This window comes from Rosa rugosa, chromosome 6, assembly GCF_958449725.1.
Source record: "Rosa rugosa chromosome 6, drRosRugo1.1, whole genome shotgun sequence".
Taxonomy (NCBI): Eukaryota; Viridiplantae; Streptophyta; class Magnoliopsida; order Rosales; family Rosaceae; genus Rosa; species Rosa rugosa.
Window position 1 is genome coordinate 622201 of NC_084825.1, and position 18741 is coordinate 640941.

Genomic DNA, 18741 nt, shown 5'->3' on the forward strand with positions numbered 1-18741 from the left:
AGATAAGACTAGCCCTGCTGGTTACAGTGAAAAATCAGACTAGCCCCGCTAGTCAAGCAACGATAAGATATGGGGAAGAAGTTTCACCATACGAAAGAAGGGAGCCTCCCAGGCTCGGGTCGGAGTGTCCCACACTCTGGAGCATCCCATGCTCTGCTCTTACTCACCCACAAACACATAGTAAGCAGGGAGGAGTACTAATAGGCTAGCTAGCAATAAATATGACGACCCAGGTATGGCGGGTAAAAACCATTCAAATCCAGTAAATCTATAAGGCTTCCCCATAAGTCCCGCGAATAAAAACACACGAGTACGATTCCTAACCGTACCCGGAAATTCTCGTAAAAAGTCACATAAATCAACAGCGTGTCCCACACGCTAAAAGAATAATTAGATCAATTATAAATCGCAGTTCCGAAACAAAACCGAATCCAGAATCATCAATGAGGCATTCCCAATGCCAAAACCGTAAATCGATAAATAAACAAGAAATATAATTCCATCGAAATCTCATTTCGAAAAATATTCCATAAATCTCAATATCGACGAATAAAATATATTAATAAATTCCGGAAATCACCTCGGAAAATAATTCGTCGAAAATCACTTAAATCACAATTTCAAATCCGAGCGAATAAAACTCACGTTTCAAAAATCATGATGGAAAATCCAAGCAATATTCCAAAACCGAAATCATATCCGAAACTAAAATAATATGATAATTAATAAAACATTAATTCGAAAAATAAATGCATGCATCAATATTCAAAAACAAACGGTCACTCACAGTACTAGTTGGCGACCACGCAAACAAGTCCCTTCATCTAGCCGTAGCTCGCAACATTGCCCTGTACACAATTATATTTCCGTAAACGGCAATCCGATAAAATAAATACGAACCTAAACGAAACCCGAAAATCTCTATCTCCAAAACCTCTCAAATTCCACCCAAATCTCACCCATAACACCAATTCCTCGATTTACATATTCCACAACGAAAACGAGGGAAATCCGACGGCCGGATTTCCCACAATTCAATCACAAAACTTCCGAACTTCGGAAAATCACAAACAATTCCAAACTCTTCCAAAATTCACCAAACTTCACATATATGCTCTATGATAATTATAGAATTTAACTAGCCAGAAAATGAAATTAAAAAGCTACCCTAGCCGCCGCTACCGCCGCCACCGCCACCAGCTCAAATGGATACCAAAATTTGACAGCAACACCTACTCAACACACTGATCATTTTTCTCAACTACAACACATCCCAATTTTACCTTTAAACAGTCGAAACCGGCCGGTGCAAAAATTTCCAGAAAACTCCAAGAACCCTAGAAAATGCAAATCGTTAATTCGACCTCTACACTGCAAAATTGAAATGAAAGACCTTAGGGGAAATGATCTATGTCAAAAACCGAACCTTCGACGCCAGTTTGGTGGCTGGAGACGGCCGGAATCGCCGGAAATCGACAAAACTCCCAAACTGCTACAGTAACCTTCACAGCTCCAAATCGAGCTCTTCCGGCCAAATCGCTGCAAAACACCACCAGACGTGACAAGGGTGAAGAGGCGAGCCAGCTGATGCCCGGATTCCATCGTGGAGTGGCCGGAGGAGGAAGAAATCGGAAGGAGAAGAAATCGGGCCGAAGAGGAGAAAGGGTCGGGGGAGAGGAGAGAGAAAAGCTGGGTAAGTTTCCAAAAATGGCAACTTACCACAGTAACTCGGCTATTTATAGAAACTTACCACATGAACAGTAATTTTAGTATTTCGCTTATAACTTTTGTATACGAGCTCCGATTTTTACGTACCACATATGCACGCGCTCGGTTTAACGTCCCCTATAACTTTCATGAAGAACAATTTCTCAAATTTTGACCCGAACAAAAAGTCAACTTTTAGGGCCACTAAAAGTGCTGAAATGACAATAAAAGTGAAAATAAATATCGTTTACCGTCCAAATGACTAGTAAACCGGTGAATTCAGGTTCGGGACGTTACACTCTTTGCTAGACGTTTTACACACCACAACACACCACAAAACACCTCTCTCCCTCACAATTCCCAACATTAGAAAAATTCTCTCCATTCTCTAGTCTTCAGAAGCTCTGCGTCTCAACCAATGAGGAGGAGAAGTCATGCAATACATCAAGATTCTAGCCGCCATCCACCCTTGTGTCGTCCCTAGAAGATTGCTTGCTTTCAAGGATCTTCAAGTTCTTCGTCTCAAGGCTTGTCATCCATCTTTCACGGTGTATTTCATATTTTCTTTTGTTTTCCTTTGTTTGATTCGTAGAGTTATGAATTCTAGTTAACATGACGTTAAGGGAAAAGTTTAAAGTCCGTTTGTATGTTTTGAAATAAAGTTGCAATTTCTTTATATGTTGATTTTTATGTTGCTTATGTGAGATTGCTTGATTGATTTTGGATTACAGAAAACTTTTGCATGTTTATGTTCTTTGGTGGCCAACTTAGGATATATGCATGTAATTGGAGCTAGATTTAGGTAAACAATTCACCTAATAGTTTTGTGAACCTATTTCATAAGTAGTAAAGGCTTTGGACAAAAGTCGAAATCAATTAAGGAGGATTGCAAATAGATGAACTTTTTCATACTAGGTTGTGCACTTTGGTTGACATCCTTTCTTTGTTCTTCATGCATTGAATGTGTTCATGATTAGCTAGCTTTCTAGACTATGATTGCATGTTCAATTGGTTTAATTTAGGTGCTTTCACTTAGATTAAAATATTGAAGGAAAGTAAAAAATGAGAAATCGTTTGCTTTCTAACGTTTCACATGGTCAACTTCTTTCTCATGACATAGAAAATCAACTATAGGATTTGTGATTGGATTTCATTCATATGATTGTGGTTTTGATATTTGTTCCTTGCGTTCCACCCTTGTATATATGTTTTTACATTTTCTTTATTTTATTTATTTAATTTTTGATTTAATAATCCTAAACCCCTTTTTACATTAACTTGTATATATTTCTATTCTTTGTTTTATTTTTTTTTTGTAAATATAATACTTTTTACTTTTATTAATTCTTTATTTGTTTTTGCAATTACAGGTGTACCCTCAATCCCCGGCTTGAACGATCCCTACTTATTCTATACTGACAACTACATTTTGCAGGGTTAAATTGCGCGCTTCCTTTTAGCGTATCAAATCTGAGATGCTCTGTCGCAAACTCGCAGAGATGCAGACCGTGGCGGAGGAGGTAGCTCAGGCAGGCGGACTGAAACTCTGAAAGGGGAGGTGGCTCGGTGGCTGGAGCCTGGAACTCTGGAAGGCGGAACCGATCTGAAGTTCTGAACGGGGAGATGGCCGACGGGTTTGGTGTTTGAGAGTCGGGACGGACAGCAGCAACCTAGCAACTCTTCGAAGCATTAGTATTTTATTTATTTATTTATTTGGGATACACCCTTACTTGGCACATTTTGGGCCAAATTTTCCCTTGGGCTGTAGCCCAAGTAGCCCTGTGAGTGGCTACGTCCCTGGATGGGAGCAGTATGGGATTTGGCGGTGCTACATCCAGGTGCGACGGCTATGGCGTCTGTCGACAAAGCAAGGGCCGATGTGGATGGTGTTGCATGGCACAAGGCGGTGCCTAGAGCTTGGGTGTCGAAAGGAAAGTTGAAGGTTGCCCATGTTGGGTGGCCCAAAACTTTTTTAAGGCCCAACTCAAATGGGTGGCCCAAAACATGGTGCATGTTGAAGTCACAAAGGTTTTGGGTGTCCATAACATATATTAGTGTGTGCTATAATTGGGTCGTTTCATGGACCAAACTGATGAGCTCTACCACTATGGGTTTTCACATTTGGGATCCAGGAGGATTGTCTCAACTAATCACCTTTTTGTTCTTTATGTTTTGGGGTGAGTCTATATACTATGTCTCTTTTCATAGTTTTTTAGGCTAGCTCTTAATAAGTAAGCACTGGTTGTCTAATGGGTGGTGCAAGCATACCACGTCCTAAACTTGCCCATAGAGTTAGCAAGGGAAGGTATGTATCCGTGTCATTTTGGCTTGAGTTGAATGAAATTTGATGTATTGATTAAAAAAAAAAAATTCAAGTTTTGGTGAAGCCTTTGACACCAGAAGTGCCTCAATTTATAGTAGTAGATATATCAAAACTGAAACTTTGTAGAGATTAAATTCAGTTTAGTCCCTCAGACTTTAGGCCAAACATCAGTTTGGTCCCTTTTTTTTTTTTTAATCAAACTCATCCCTGATCTCTTAAATTGCATCAATCTCGTCCAAAATTTGAATTTGACTCCGAACATGACGTCATGTGTTGACATGGAGCCGACATGGGGTCCCACGTTTCAGATTTTGACCCTCTAAGAAGGGTAAATTTGACATTTTCCCTTCCTCCCCTTCTTCTTCTTCGTCTTCATCTTCTTTTCTCTCTCTCTCTCTTCCATCTCAATCTTATTTTTCCAGATTTTACTCTGATTCTTGTCTACCCAATTCTTCCAATTTCTTGAAACTTTTGTGCACAAAAGAATTCACCAAACTCTTCCCATTCATTCATCCAATCTCATCACCTGACCCTTTTGAAACTCCACCACCGAAAGACTATCACCAGCCATTAATTCCTATATTCCATCACTTCCTCTTCATTTTACCCATACCAATATCAATACCAGATTTATACCAATACCCATATCAGATTCATACCCATACTTCATACTAGATTCATACCCATATCATATTCCATCACTTCCTCTTCATTTCATCAAGATGTCATCAACAAGTTTTTTTCTTTCAAATTGACAGCAGCTATTCTGCTCCAACACCACAATAACAGTCACTTGTCATACAAAAATCCCAAAAACCATCGGAACAACAGTGAACATAAAATCCCAAAATTCCAATTTCTTCAAAGTACTTCTTCAAATCTCAACTAAACTCGAATTCTAGTATACAGAGGAGGTAGAGATTGATGAGAGGATGTTATTTGGTACCTTACCCGTGCCCGATAGTAGCCACAGCCGCCGGAAATAGCTGTAAAACCGGCGAAACCACCAAAAGCTTCGAGCTTCGCTTCTCTCTTTCTTCCCCTTCCCATTCCAATTCTGATTCCGATTCCAAGTCCTCCGACTTCTCCATCCGCATACCGAATCGCCTGCCCGGTCAAGTCTTCTGGGCTGCCTCGACGAGTCTAAGTCAGTCACCGGAGAAGAAGATGAGGACGACGCCGATCAAGAGGCAGAGGCAGAGGCAGAGGCAGAGGCAGAGGTGAAGAGAGAGAGGCTTCGACGGTGGATTTGATCGAGGCCTCCTATTGCTCCTTGAGGCAAAAGTCTTTGTAATATTTGGAGTAGAGATTCATGGTGGCTGGGAATGAAAGAGAGAGAGAGAGAGAGAGAGAGAGGTTTCAGATATGGGTGAGAAGAAAACGACGCAGAAGGGAGAGAGAATAAGAGAAAAAAAAAATTAGAAATTAGAATAGATTTGAAATGTCTATTTTACCCTTCTTGTGGGTTCAAAATCAGAAATGTGGGACCTCCTTGTCGGCTCCAGCTCAGCGCATGACGTCATGTTCGGAGTCTTTGGACGAGATTGATGCAATTTGGGAGATCAGGGATGAGTTTGATTAAAAAAAAAAGAAGAGGGACCACCTAAAGTCTGAGGGACTAAACTGAATTTAATCCAAGAAAAAAACATAGGTCAGGAAGCCGGGCCATAAAGCTGCGGGCTTATATAGATTGGACCCCGGGCCCAATTGTCTTTAGCCTGGCGGGTGATGCGGATGGCAGAAGAATACGACGTCGTAGAAGTAGCTTGGCTCCGACAGTATATTCCCAGTCGCTTATCACTCTCATAACATTAACAGAGACAATTTAGAAGAAGAAGAAGAAGAAGAAACCACCTGACCTGACCTGACCTGGAGTGGCCGGATCTGAGAAACCATCATCTTTCTTTTCTTATGCCATGCCAGGTTATTTTTTTTGTTCTTGGGGGAGGGGGGTGAGAATAGAAATACAATTGTGAATTTATTGTTGTACTAGCTAGTACTGAAATCTAAAATCAAAGACACTGTTTTTGATTGCTTGGCAGGGATCTGATAGAGTGGATTGGTAGGGCAGGCGCTGCAATGGAGAATAGTAATAATATGATGACGGAACCAGTGATGATTTTGGATTTAAACCAACAACCTGTAGAGCAACCTCATGATTCGGTCACTGGCTTACACTCCATACTGAATGAGCCAGAAACCGCCCAAGGACGCATTGAAGCAGTCACCACTAGGCAGTAGCCGCAGCCATTCTGACATCCACTGAAACCGAGGAAGGTCAGCCATATAAAGGAAACCCACCGGAAAATTGTCGAATCCTCAAACACGTGAATGGCGGACCAGCCGGGCAAGGCCGAATTGAGCGCAGTGCGGTTCAAAAACAAAATGGAGGACATAAGTAACGATCTCGATGACACTTACCGTACGGACTCTGTGATTTCTGTTAATTGTGAGGGAAAAGTCGAGCTTGGTCCCTGTTGGCGTAAGATTCCCCCTGCTTCTGTTGAAGAGTTACTCAAGGTTGAGCCGTCAAGACTTGTTCCGGTCCACTGTCGATGTCGAGGTGAAGAAATTTCATGGAATCAGTGGTCAGATAAACCATTCACAAGTTGGCCCACCTATGAGGAAGCTTGGACTACCTGGGTTGGAAAGATGCTTCCTTATTATGGTGACCATTGGAAGAAGGCCAACATCTATGACGCAATAATGCTCTCTGCCAGGCGCTTCTTGCCCGACAAGGCCCTGCTCAGCGCTGGATTTTGCTTTTGGAATTCATCATCCAACACTCTAGATTTGCCTCTGGGGATGATGAGTGTGAGTTTGCTTGACGTTGCTGCAATTGCTGGGTTTAGGCCTCATGGCACCAGTTATGACTGCACTGGTGAGTTGGGGCTGAAAACTAAATTTAGTTACTACTTCCATGGTCGGCATGAGGCATATGGAAGTTGGATAGCACAGCATAATAGGGATTGGAAACCCAATGTCAAAAGCAACAAAGTCCTCGTATTTGAGGATTTCCAGCACATAAAGGAAACCATGCAAACTACCAGAATCACCGATCAAGAGCATATATCATTCCTCCTCTACTGGCTCTGCAGGTATGTCTTCTGTGTACCTTCGATAGGCATTGAAAAAGAATGGTCTCATTTGGCACAAGTTTTGCATCAAAGAACTGATGTTGCCTTAGGTGAATTAGTGCTAGCCTCACTGTATAGGGGTTTGCAAAAAATCACTGCCAACCCATTTGATGGTAAAGCTCAGGGGCCATTTTGGCTGTTCCAAATGTGGTTACAGATTTACTTCCCAGACCTAGGCGCAGTCAGTACCTTTCCTGCCGATGAGGTTATGGGGTTTGCTTTGACAAACCAAATCCCAAAACTACACTCCCCTCGTGATTGCTTTGCAACGTTATGGAGTTTCAAATCAAACCCATTTTGGACGCACACCTTGACAAGAAGGTATCCCAGTTTCCTAAGAAATAGGTTCATAGATGGTTCAACGTCCGATAGTGCCTTAGATGAGGAAATAGAAGCTGTGCTAACGAGTGTGGTGGTACAAAGAGATCTGCTGTACGGAGGGATCAAAACCGGTAAATATTATGGAGTCCAGGCCGAATTTTACGGCCCGAACCATTTCAGTAGGCAGTTTGGTTGTATACAAGGAATTCCTTACTCTGGTCATGAAAGTGTTAATTGTTATACCTCATGGAGGGATGTATTAATAAATGCTGCGAAAATCAGAGGCGTCTCAAATTCCTTTCGTTCTACAAAGTTGAAACCATTCCTCACCAGGTATTTGCCAACCTCTGAAACTACCCCAGGCTTTGACAAATGGTGGCATAGTCAAACCAAAGGTCGATTTTCAGCAGAACATTATGGGCCCTTTGCTATCTTATATATGCATTTTCCATTCCGGGATAGCTATCATCTAGAAGTTCCAGGTATTCCAATTGTTTTAATCCTGTCATAAGTTGCCTCATCCCTTATAAATACTTTAATGTTAATTTTATGGCACATTCCATTCAATTATGAAGGCTTTCCACCTGCTGTTGGAGAAAGGGAAGAAGGTGAAGAAGGAGAAGCTAAAGTTGAAAGCTCTCTCCCTACCAACAAGAATCGAAAGAGGAAACGCACCACAAATGCTCCTGTGTCAACTAGGCGGAAGACTACTGAAGTCACAGGTTGGTTGACATACCCTTCAGTTATCTGGATTTAGATTATGCACGGTTTAATCTGTTGCTTAACTTGAAGCTGTAGAATCTGGAATGAAGACAAATGGATTTAAAGATGAAGAAGCAGAGGAAATTGATGGCCGTCATACCCTGAATGTTAGCTTCTAACCTAAGCTGATTCATAATCCCTTATTCGAGATTACTTTTTGAAATATACAACACATTGTGTCCTAGTTTTTTGAAATTTGCTATATTCATCATGTCTTGTCACGGTGTTGGTGTTGTGATGCAGTATACTCACCTCTTAGATACCAGGATCAATAAACTCTAAGGTTTAGAGATTATAACACAAATTTTGTAGGATAGGAATAGAAAACTATGAATTAGGAATCACTCCCAGGCTTCTCACCCAAACTAGGCTTCACACCAACACTCCCATCTCAGGAAAACTCAGATACTCTGATAATGTTTATGGATAATGTTTATTCATCAAGACATGCCTGGTCATTTGGCAATTACACATACTTATACTTGAGCAGATAGCTCACATTTAACTAGCATTAAAGACTCAATAGTAAGACTCTTAAGACTCGCAAACCTGAACCATAAAAGACTTCATAAAGGAAACTTTAAAACTCCTAAACTGAAACATAAAATTTGAAAATACACCAGACTTAAGAGGCTTCTAGAATCAGATCATTAATCTCTCCCTCAAAAGCTGCTGTAATTATCTTGAGAGAAATTAATCAAGCCATATGGAAAGGGAATGATTAGGTGCTCTCTTTTTTCTTTTCTTTCGCTCATAGACCTTAAAAGGTCCTGGCCAGTTCATTTTCTAATTGTAGTTCTAACTCTGGCTATGATCTTTCTCTGATGATGTGTAATTATACAAGTCCTCAAATTTGTTGATATTAGCTTGGAATAGCTGCTATTTTCTGGGTTTTAAGAAGATTGAGAGGAATAGATGATGGTGAGGAAAGAGAAAGTACATCTGAGGTTCTCTCTTGATTTCTGTTTGAAGTCGCACCCTCCCTCCCGGGGGGTGTGGTGGGGGTTGGGTTTGTGTTTGTGTTTGTGGAAATTAGTTTGGCCTTTTGGGTTTGATTGAATTTCGGATTTCGATTTTAATGATGGATAATGAGAATTTTCAACATAGGAGGTATTGAATGCTTGATACATGAGTCTTGTAGTAAATATGCACCTTTTACCCAGAACCTTGTTTCTCTTTATAGACTTATGACTGTGCAAACAATAACAGGATGATGATGCAAAATTCCACATGATGCAGGGCAGAAACTGGAAGTTTCTGTCTTGTGGCTAGATTAGGACAAGAACACTAGAGAGCAAAGATCTCAGCGAAAACAAACAAGAACAAAGAGATACCCGCAATAGGATTAGGAGAACGAGTCTATTTGAGTTCTAGGGCTGAGTATCCCAAAGAAGCTCTATATTTTCTGTTAAAAATGACCAAAGACTCAACAAAGCTATATATACTAGGTTACAGCAACCCTAATAAAAGCATAAATAAATGAAAACAGCTGGAGCCCAAAACTAGACCCAACAGAACAATTAACAAAAACAGCATGAATCTAGAAAGACTCAAAAGAACAATAAATGATTATAAAACTCCTAATTTAATTTAGGAGTCTTTTGGATGCTCCTGCATCACCACAGCAAGATAATAAGGAAACAATGGCACACACAAACAGATAATTTTATAGAGGTTTAACAAGAACTTTGCCTACGTCGTCTTATTTGAGAATCACTAGCACTATTGGGAATAACAACTTGATTACAAGTACTTATTGAATCCCTATGCTAATCCCCAACCCCTTTGCTAGATCTCTCTATCACCCTTGGCTCTCTCTGCCCTTGTGTTTGTATGTAACTGAGAACTCTCTGAGATCTCTCTTTGATCTTTTCTCCAAGCCGAGGACACGTTATATGACCTCCCAACAGCCTTATTTATAGATTATAGGTGCTGGTTACAAACTTGTCACATTAGGATTCCAAAAAGTCTAAAACTATTAGAACAAGGAAAGAGAGCTAGCTTTCCTATTCCTACCTTAAATAGGAGTTACTTTCCAAGTCTAAACCAATAGGAATGACTCTTCCTATTCCAAACCCCAGTAGGATACTTGAAGAATTTCTGTGCGCACTAATCTTCCTTTGCCCATCTAGTTTTGCCTTGAATCCTAATCAACATAGGCATATCAACAAGCCAAATTCACAACGAGTCTCACTTTCTGTTCCTGTTGTTCTTCATCATTCCCCCATCCTCCTTGCTTGCTTCTCTAAGTGCTCTCATCAAACTCATCGTCCCCATTCAATTGGATGAATTCTCCGTGGTCCAATGGAATTACCCATTTGCTAATTCCAATCAAAGCTGAAAGACTGATCCGTGATGTCTTTGGTGGTGTGATTGGAAGCCTGAATTGCATGGGAAGAAGCCGCTGATGAACACCAACCTACTAGTATTCTTAGGCTTGGGATGGTTATGATTACCCTTGTAAACTATCTTTGATTTGTCTATCCAAAGACCTCTCAACCTTTTTCTTTGTTGGCAATTGGGATAAGTACACTTGATTCAGAATTTGGGTTTGGATTTTGGATGCAGCAGAGAGCAACAGTTGGTGAGAGTATGAATAGAGTGGGTGGGGAGTGTATTCCATTCGTGGAGTTAAGAGTGAGAGGCCAAAGAAGAGAGATAGGAAGAGAAAAGAGAGTCCTTGTTTTCTTCTTTCTGGTTGTTCATCAAGTCTATTTGAGGTGTATGATTGTGTGTACCCATTATAAATATAGTGGAAGATTGTTTTTCTACCCGGTGGATGTTAGGCAAAAGTTTTGCTGAACCATCTTAAGTCTGTGTTCTTGTGGTTGTTTCTCTTGGTGTGCTGTGCTTATTTCAGTTTTCGATATCATACATTGACCAATTCACAACAGCCATAACGTGCATGGATGAAGGTGTCTATGGATTTAGGGCATTGATGGGCCATGGTTCTCTCAAATTCTCTTTGTAGTTATATTCTAATAATAATCTAATTATACTATTGGGTGGGCCTTTAATGAGGACCATTAAAATGAAGATTTTCTAATTAACGGTTGTGAGACCCACTTTTCTTTCAAATTTCGGCAAATCAGCTGTTGTATGTTTAGATATTTATGAGTAGATCATTTATGCAAATTTTCATTCAAATTGAAAATTGTTAAGGCGTTCATAACGTGATATATCATTTATTAATATGAAAATTTTAGGTTTGACAGATTTTGTTCGTCTATTGATTTGATCTAGTTTGGTACTTTAACGATTAGCAATTTTGAAAGAAATTTTCAAAAGTGATCTAGTCTTGCATACCTAAACATTAATAGTTGATTTATTGAAATATAATTGAAAAGTAGGTTTCGCAACCATTGATCAAAAAGTGTTCATGAAGTCCTCACTTTAAAGATCCTCGTTAGAAGCTCTTCCCTATACTACTGACTTTTTTTTCTTTTTTTTTTTTGAAAGGGGTTTGGAAGGCTCAGCCCCACGCCCGGCCCTATACTATTGACTTAGACATATTGAGATGCTGATTTTGTTATTTACATATTGCAATTACATACCAAGTCTCATTTCAGACCTTCGGAACTATGAAAAAGCTGAGGCCAGCTTTTTCAAGTGACACTGTGAATATCAAAACTGAAGAACCCGAACAGACTGAAGGACCATTGATGGGAACTGTGGAGCTAGGAAGTGAACAAATGTGTAGCGATGATGTTTCCTTAGCTGCCTTTGCACTTATCAGGATGCACCGAGTTCAATGTGAGCCAACCACGCCAGTTCCAGACTTAATAGAGAGCAATGTGGGGACCTCAAACCATGAAAAGTTGAAAGTGTGGGAAAATAATATAGCAAACTCTGCATCTGTTGAGGCCTCCAAACCTGCAAATGATGATCCTGCAGAAGCTGCCTCCGAACCCGAACAGACTGAAGGGACATTGATGGGAACTGTGGAGCTAGGAAGTGAACAAATGTGTAGCGATGCTGCTGCCTTAGCTGCCATTGCACTTATCAGGATGCACCGAGTTCAATGTGAGCCAACCATGCTAGTTCCAGACTTAATAGAGAGCAACATGGGGACCTCAAACCATGAAAAGTTGAAAGTGGGGGAAAATAATATAGCAAACTCTGCATCTGTCGAGGCCTCCAAACCTGCAGAAGATGATCCTGCAGAAGCTGCCTCCGAACCCGAACAAACTGAAGGGCCATTGTTGGGAACTGTGGAGCTTGGAAGTGAACAAATGTGTAGCGATGCTGCTGCCTTAGAAGCTTTCTCTAAGAAGATGCACGGAGTTCAAAGTGAGCCAACCACGCTAGTTCAAGTATTATTACTCAATAAAAAGTTTGGAGTGTTGAAAATTATTGTATTCAACTCTGCATCTGTCAAGGCCTCCAAACCTGCAGAAGAAGATCCTGCTTGTTCCGTTATTGCCAACGTGGTTCGACGCACGTTGGAGAAATTTGAGGATATCCCTTTCGGTATGCAAGGACAACTAATGGAGGCATTAAATTTTCTTGGAGGCAGAGTTCGAGTAAATCATGCGGTAATTAATAAAGTGGAAGAGTATTTTAACGTGCTTACATGTATCAAGGAGGACAAAACTAGGAATTCCAAGACGTTGACTTTGCTCCAAGATTTAGATCAACAACGTAGGGACGTCCGGAATAAGAAGGCTGGAGCAGAAATTGAAGCAAAGAAGTTGGTAATTCCATTTCTACAAAGAGTAGAGAAAATTATTGAATTGGATAAAAAAATAAAGGTACTTGTAGCAAGGAAGCGTATGATGACACAAGCACAAAATATTGCTGATGAAAGGCTTGCACCAGTTGATTTGTTGAGAGCTCAACTGTCCAAACACGATCTTCAGTCTGAAATACTTAAGATTAAATTAGAACTGCACAGTAGCAAGATTTGGTGTGACACTGTATATCAGCTTATAGACGAAACATTTGGGATTTTTTTTTGGGATGAGATTTGTGGAACAAAAGGAATGCTCACTTCCTTTTTGGGATGAGATTTGTGGAACAAAAGGAATGCTCACTTCCTTTTAATTGGTTTCTTGTGTTTTTTCTTCATGACTTGTTCTCAATTCCCTTCCTGTGCTTCCACCTCAAAATTTTTATTTTTCATAGTGCAGCATCTATATCTCCTTTCATACAAAGAGATGAGAATATGAACAAATAATTGTGTTGAAAGATAATCGATTTATGTGTGCCTTATCAAACTACACTTTCTATTGTTGTAATAGGAGAAGATTGTTCTAGATTCCTGTCTTAATTAGAATATGACTTCTTGTACTCAATGGTTTTGTACTTGTATCTCTTTATATGTAGAAGCTCCTACCATTAATAAAAGACGCAACTATTCTCCCAATTCTCTTTTAGATTTCACTAGCAATGGTGCCCGCGCTTTTGCTGTGGGGCTTGTTGTCAATAATTTACAATAATGATAGATATGAATGAAAAGGACTTGATTCTTGATCACAATGATAAAATAAGAGACAAAGTTTCGTCTCTCTAAAATTGTTTGGTTTACATTATCGTAGTTTACAATAAGATTCTATCATAGCATTCTATGACAACATCAAGTATTGCAGGGAGCAAGGAATGCTAAAGTAAACAAATAGAAATGCGGTAGCAGCCGTCCTAAGATTCAAGTAAATGAATTTCAGAGACACTTGAGGATATTCAATATGCCAAATTAGCCTTGAGGATATTGAAAAATAAAATCGCTTAATGCAGAAATTACACTGTTCTAGCAAGTGATTACACATATAGTCTTTAAATGAAAAATTAGAAAAAGAGAGAGAGAGAGAGAATAAAAAAGAAGATGAAAAGCTATTGAGAATTAATCATGTACTATTACGTACTCGTTATCATATGGATTAAGAAGCTTCTCCATTGAAGGTTATCTTGGCTTGCTGTACTACTTGAACTCTGGCGAATGAAGAAAAGCAGCAAAAGCTTAGAACAGCTTACCATATTGTAATGTACAATCAAGAAAGCATTTTGAAGACCTGGAATAGGAAACTGAAAACCAAATATCCAAATTCATGTTCTGCTTGCTCAGATGAAAACCCATTGTGTGTAGAAGTGCACAGTATGAGAGGTTAACAAAATGTTAATAGAGAGAAAACGTTTGGTCAAGTCTATTGAATTCATTGTTTTTGCTAAGAAATAGGTCAGCCACATTTTCACTTGATGGAGGATATTCTTTTGCTTTTCTATTTACTTGCATGCAAAGATTGCAGTATTCTGAAATATGGAACATAATCCTCCTAAATGTGTAAAGTAGATTGAAAGTTCTATATTTGTAAAACTAAATCAAGCAGTCACATACAGTTGTACCTCAGACATGTTTTGATATATCCCTGCGAACTGTCTCAATGCTTTTAGCATAAAAAATAAGTTCAATCTGTCCAGTGCTTTCACATGGAATTGTAATTAACCAACATACCGCTTCTTGGTAAGGAAGAAGCACGGCTGATAAACTTTTTCTATCTCTAAAGGAACTGGAATTGGACTCATATCAATGATTTCAGATGTAACCTCCTGTCCAATCTGAAAAGACTTTTCCCTAGTGCGGCTTTTTAGAAGAACAAACATGCTGCAAGGCAGGTGGAGTATGACTTTAGCCACTCACCAAAACGAATGAAATGGAAAATTATGAAAGAAATTATCTTGCCTGTACTGTGCAAGTCCTGAATATCAGATCATGTCCAAGTGAGCCAACTTTTGCCGTGTAATTATTAGCAATCTCATATCTTCGCTGAACATATATAAGCACCACGCGGTTGTCAGTAATTCTAATATAAAACAATTGAAAAGAAATGATGCCCCTGTGCATCTATATGAATTTTAAGAGAATCAAAAAATACCCTGGGCATCATAGGTATGTCTTGAATGCTCCATTTCGGCTGACCACCAATTTCAGGAAATCCAATTCCCATTTTCTCTGCAACTGCTTTAACCTATTGAAGTCAGAACATATATAAGGGCAAACTGTTAGTATTTATGCATGAAGGGTGACCCTAGCTTGCTGTGAATTCCAAAACCACAGTTAGTTTAACTCACCTGACAGAGCTGTGAATCAACTTCCATACAAACTTGATGCAGAGTTTCAAGAGGTGCACCACTAAGCTCAAACCGACCTCCAGGCTCAACTGATATACTTTGCTGTCCAAAAATATAAATGAATGATATGTATGTGTGTGTGTGTGTGTGTGTGTGTGTGTGTGTGTGTGTGTGTGAGTTTAACCATATATAAGGCCTCTCTCTATTAAGCTACGAATGACAATCTAATTCAACTTACTACACGATAAATATTATAGGTCAATGACCCCTGCGGCATAAATTAGTTTAATATGACTTAGGGTCACAATCAGATAAGCCTACAGGAAGGTTATTTGAGAACTTTTGGAATTGAAATATGCACAATACAAAATTAATTTCCCGAAAGCTTCTATTCAGATCTAATTCATCCAAATTGAACCATTGTCCCAATCTTTTGCTCAGCAAACATATGGGGATTGGTTGGAGCTTCATGCAATGAAGTGCTATGTTTACTTCTATGATTTTTTTATTTTTATTTTTTAAAATATATACTTCTATAATTCTATCACACATATATAGAGAAGCAGCTAGTCTTTTATTGCCCAAAATAGTCGAAATGCACCTTATTCAAGCACTGGTGTGCTTCAAGTACAGACTTGAGGTTGATCATTGGTTCACTCATTCCCATGAACACTACATTAGTCACCCTATGCTTGAATATCTCCTCAATGGCCAAAACCTGTGAATATAAAGGTATTACAATGTCATTTATGCTAAACAAACTCAAGCTAGCTTATGCAATAGTATAAAACAGCAACAATATACTTTTCAATATGTCTTTTAAGAAAATCTCAGCCGTGCATGTTCACAAATTAGGTACAGGAAACACAAACAGCTGCAACTCAAAATGGATTTTGAAGACAAAGCATGGAATAGACAATCATACCTGCTCAACAATTTCATGCCTCTTAACATTCCTTGAAAACCCTTCTTTTCCAGTGGCATAAAAGGAGCAATGCAGCGGGCATCCTACCTGCTTCAAGGTTTCATCCATTCAAAATACGCCAACCATGCAAATGCTAACACTAAAACAAAAACCTGCACCCGAAAATTTTGTCAATGGCTGAACCCCTTCTCAGAAAATCACGTCTGATGGGACACATGCTGTAAGGCGCATCAAACCTTTCTTGTCTTGAACCGGTATGCCAACAGTTTGAATCAGTCTGTTATCATCCAACTTTATCAATAACTGCAAGATTAATCACACAATTTTTAAGCAACTGAAGCTAGCTACCATCAGTTTGCTGAATTCAAGTTATCAAACTTATACAAAGAAAGTACCATATTCTCAATTCAACATCAATTAAGCGCCTAAATTCGTCGAAAAAGACAAAATAAATATATGTATGAGCAAGAAATCTAAGGTGACCTCGCAATCTTCCATCCAGCTTTATCAAGCTCATTCCTGAATGCCAAAGGCGCTGCAACATAAACATGCAACACTAATATATAGTTATATACCATAAGCCCAAAAAAAAAAAATCAAAATCAAAATTACAAAACAAAACTGCATACCTTGACTGAAATCTTGAATGTCTTTAATCTTTCTTTTGTAAATGAGATGAGACAAATGGGTTTATCAAGAAATCCTGAATGCGGAATGGTATTATGGTATAGTTTCTGGTATTCAAATCAGGCATTCAACGACCAAAGAACAAATAATTTCTCCATTTTTTGTTTTGTTCCATATTCCAGCCATCAGGATACAACTCTTAATGAATTAACTTGGAGGTTGTTTGTTAGTTGATCTGTTATGGCCACTTCATTAGGTGAAGCAAAATCAAGACAACAATTCAAAATCTTGTGGGTATCTCAAGAAAAATGAACCCAGAAAAACCTTGTTCAAGTTGATGAACTCTCATCTGCAACATATAGCTTTGCTAACTTTTAACTACTGATCCATATAATAAAACATGTGCCAACTTCCATAACTTTCAGACACCCGTTTTTAATGACCTTTGAACAGTGTATATCATGTTCTGAATCGTTTTAGTTGTAAAAGGAGTTCTACAGCTCTGTTTTATGCATGCAAGAGAAACTTGTAGCCGTAGATGTTGCAGAATCACAGAAAGGAGAGCATGCAATTTACAAATCCAAACATAAAAACCTCAAATAAATTTATTTTCCCTTCCTCTAGTACATATGATCGGAATTAAATCAAAACCCATAATCAAGATTTGATTTTTCCTATTCCTTCACTTAGCCACTAACCAAACAGAGCTCCACACACAATCAAATCCCTCAAAACAGATCAAGATAAAGCGGTAGCAAATAAAAAGAATCCGGAAAATGGGCTCTGCGTCCTGATCATAGAGAAACTTTCTTTGTCTTCACTTGTATGAAATTGATGAACTATTGTATCCATTTAGCCATTGATGTTTGAATTTACAGACATAGTTTCGTTTTCTAAATCTTTAAGAAGGAATTGCTTGTATATGTAAACCCTATTCAGTTAGGCATGCTTAAACCAATTGGCTTACTTGGATCACAATTTTGCTAATTTCAATGGCTACAATGAAAGATAGATACATACCTTCTTCCGCCACTGTTCCAGTCCCAATTTGTTAAATCATTTAATTCAACTATTCAAGACATGAACAGAACAGAGCATCAGCAAAACACACACACACAAACACACACACACACACACATATATATATATATATATAGGATTTTTCTCAGGTGCGGACGTCCGTACCGAAATTTCGGTACGGATTTCCTGTTTTCACCCACTTTCCGATCACATATTTTGATCTTAACCGTTCAGTTTTTAGGTCCTAATGTATAGATCATCTCTGCAAAATTTCAGCCAATTTGGTGATCGTTAAGGCATCCAAAACTGCAATTTACACGAACGAACCGAATCTGTCGAACCGGAACCGTTCGTATACATTGTTGTAATTTGCAGTTTTGGATGCCTTAACGATCACCAAATTGGGTGGAAATTTGTAGAGGTGATCTATACATTAGGACCTAAATACTGAACGGTTAAGATGTGAAAATGTGATTGGAAAGTGGGGGAAAACAGAAAATCTGTATCGTCCGCACGGTACGGACGTCCGCACCGTAGCCGGACACACACACACACACATATATATATATATATATAAAAAATGAGAGAGAATAAAAAATCAGTACAAATTTTGGATCAAGACTCCAAAAACTTATTTTTGGAGGACTCTACGCGCTTCTTCACGCGCCCCTAAACACAGAGGTTTTGCTTCCTGTTTCGATCATGCTCGTCCGGTGGCGCGCGGAGGCTGGACTGGCCTCTGGCCTTCCTGTCGTCTGTTCCGCTGCCGGACAGGTGATGAATGTTAAGGCTTTGGGGCAGCTTCCGAGAGACTGTGGCTACTCAAAGCTTTGGCAGATGGTTCGGTGGTGTTC

General features: G+C 39.2%; 2 protein-coding genes across 15 annotated transcripts; one reads left to right on the top strand and one right to left on the bottom strand.

Moving 5' to 3' along the window:
- The first annotated feature begins 5801 nt into the window (after positions 1-5801).
- LOC133718567 (uncharacterized) lies at positions 5802-13299 on the top strand. Of its 2 annotated transcripts, none has more exons than XM_062145426.1 (5): positions 5802-5953; positions 6073-7970; positions 8064-8210; positions 8281-8357; positions 11820-13299. In XM_062145426.1, the coding sequence occupies exons 2-5, from the start codon at positions 6362-6364 to the stop codon at positions 13254-13256; spliced, it is 3270 nt and encodes a 1089-aa protein (XP_062001410.1). In that variant the 5' UTR covers positions 5802-5953; positions 6073-6361; the 3' UTR covers positions 13257-13299. The 2 variants fall into 2 exon arrangements, with proteins under 2 accessions (XP_062001410.1, XP_062001411.1); XM_062145427.1 differs by having other exon boundaries at positions 8287-8357.
- Positions 13300-13697: 398 nt separating this feature from the next.
- On the bottom strand, positions 13698-17980 carry LOC133718569 (glutamate--cysteine ligase A, chloroplastic-like). Of its 13 annotated transcripts, XR_009850377.1 has the most exons (10): positions 16870-17972; positions 16724-16775; positions 16241-16543; positions 15917-16033; positions 15316-15417; positions 15120-15212; positions 14927-15010; positions 14699-14848; positions 14112-14178; positions 13698-13887 (listed from the first exon to the last, which is right to left on the bottom strand). XR_009850377.1 is itself a non-coding variant. In XM_062145432.1 (9 exons), exons 4-9 carry the CDS (start codon positions 16346-16348, stop codon positions 14819-14821), a joined length of 534 nt encoding a protein of 177 aa, XP_062001416.1. In that variant the 5' UTR covers positions 16349-16543; positions 16724-16775; positions 16870-16943; positions 17888-17980; the 3' UTR covers positions 13936-14818. The 13 variants fall into 13 exon arrangements, 8 of the variants coding, with proteins under 8 accessions (XP_062001416.1, XP_062001412.1, XP_062001417.1 ...); XR_009850374.1 differs by having other exon boundaries at positions 14112-14848; XR_009850376.1 differs by lacking the exon at positions 13698-13887 and having other exon boundaries at positions 13936-14178.
- Between the last annotated feature and the right edge of the window lie 761 nt (positions 17981-18741).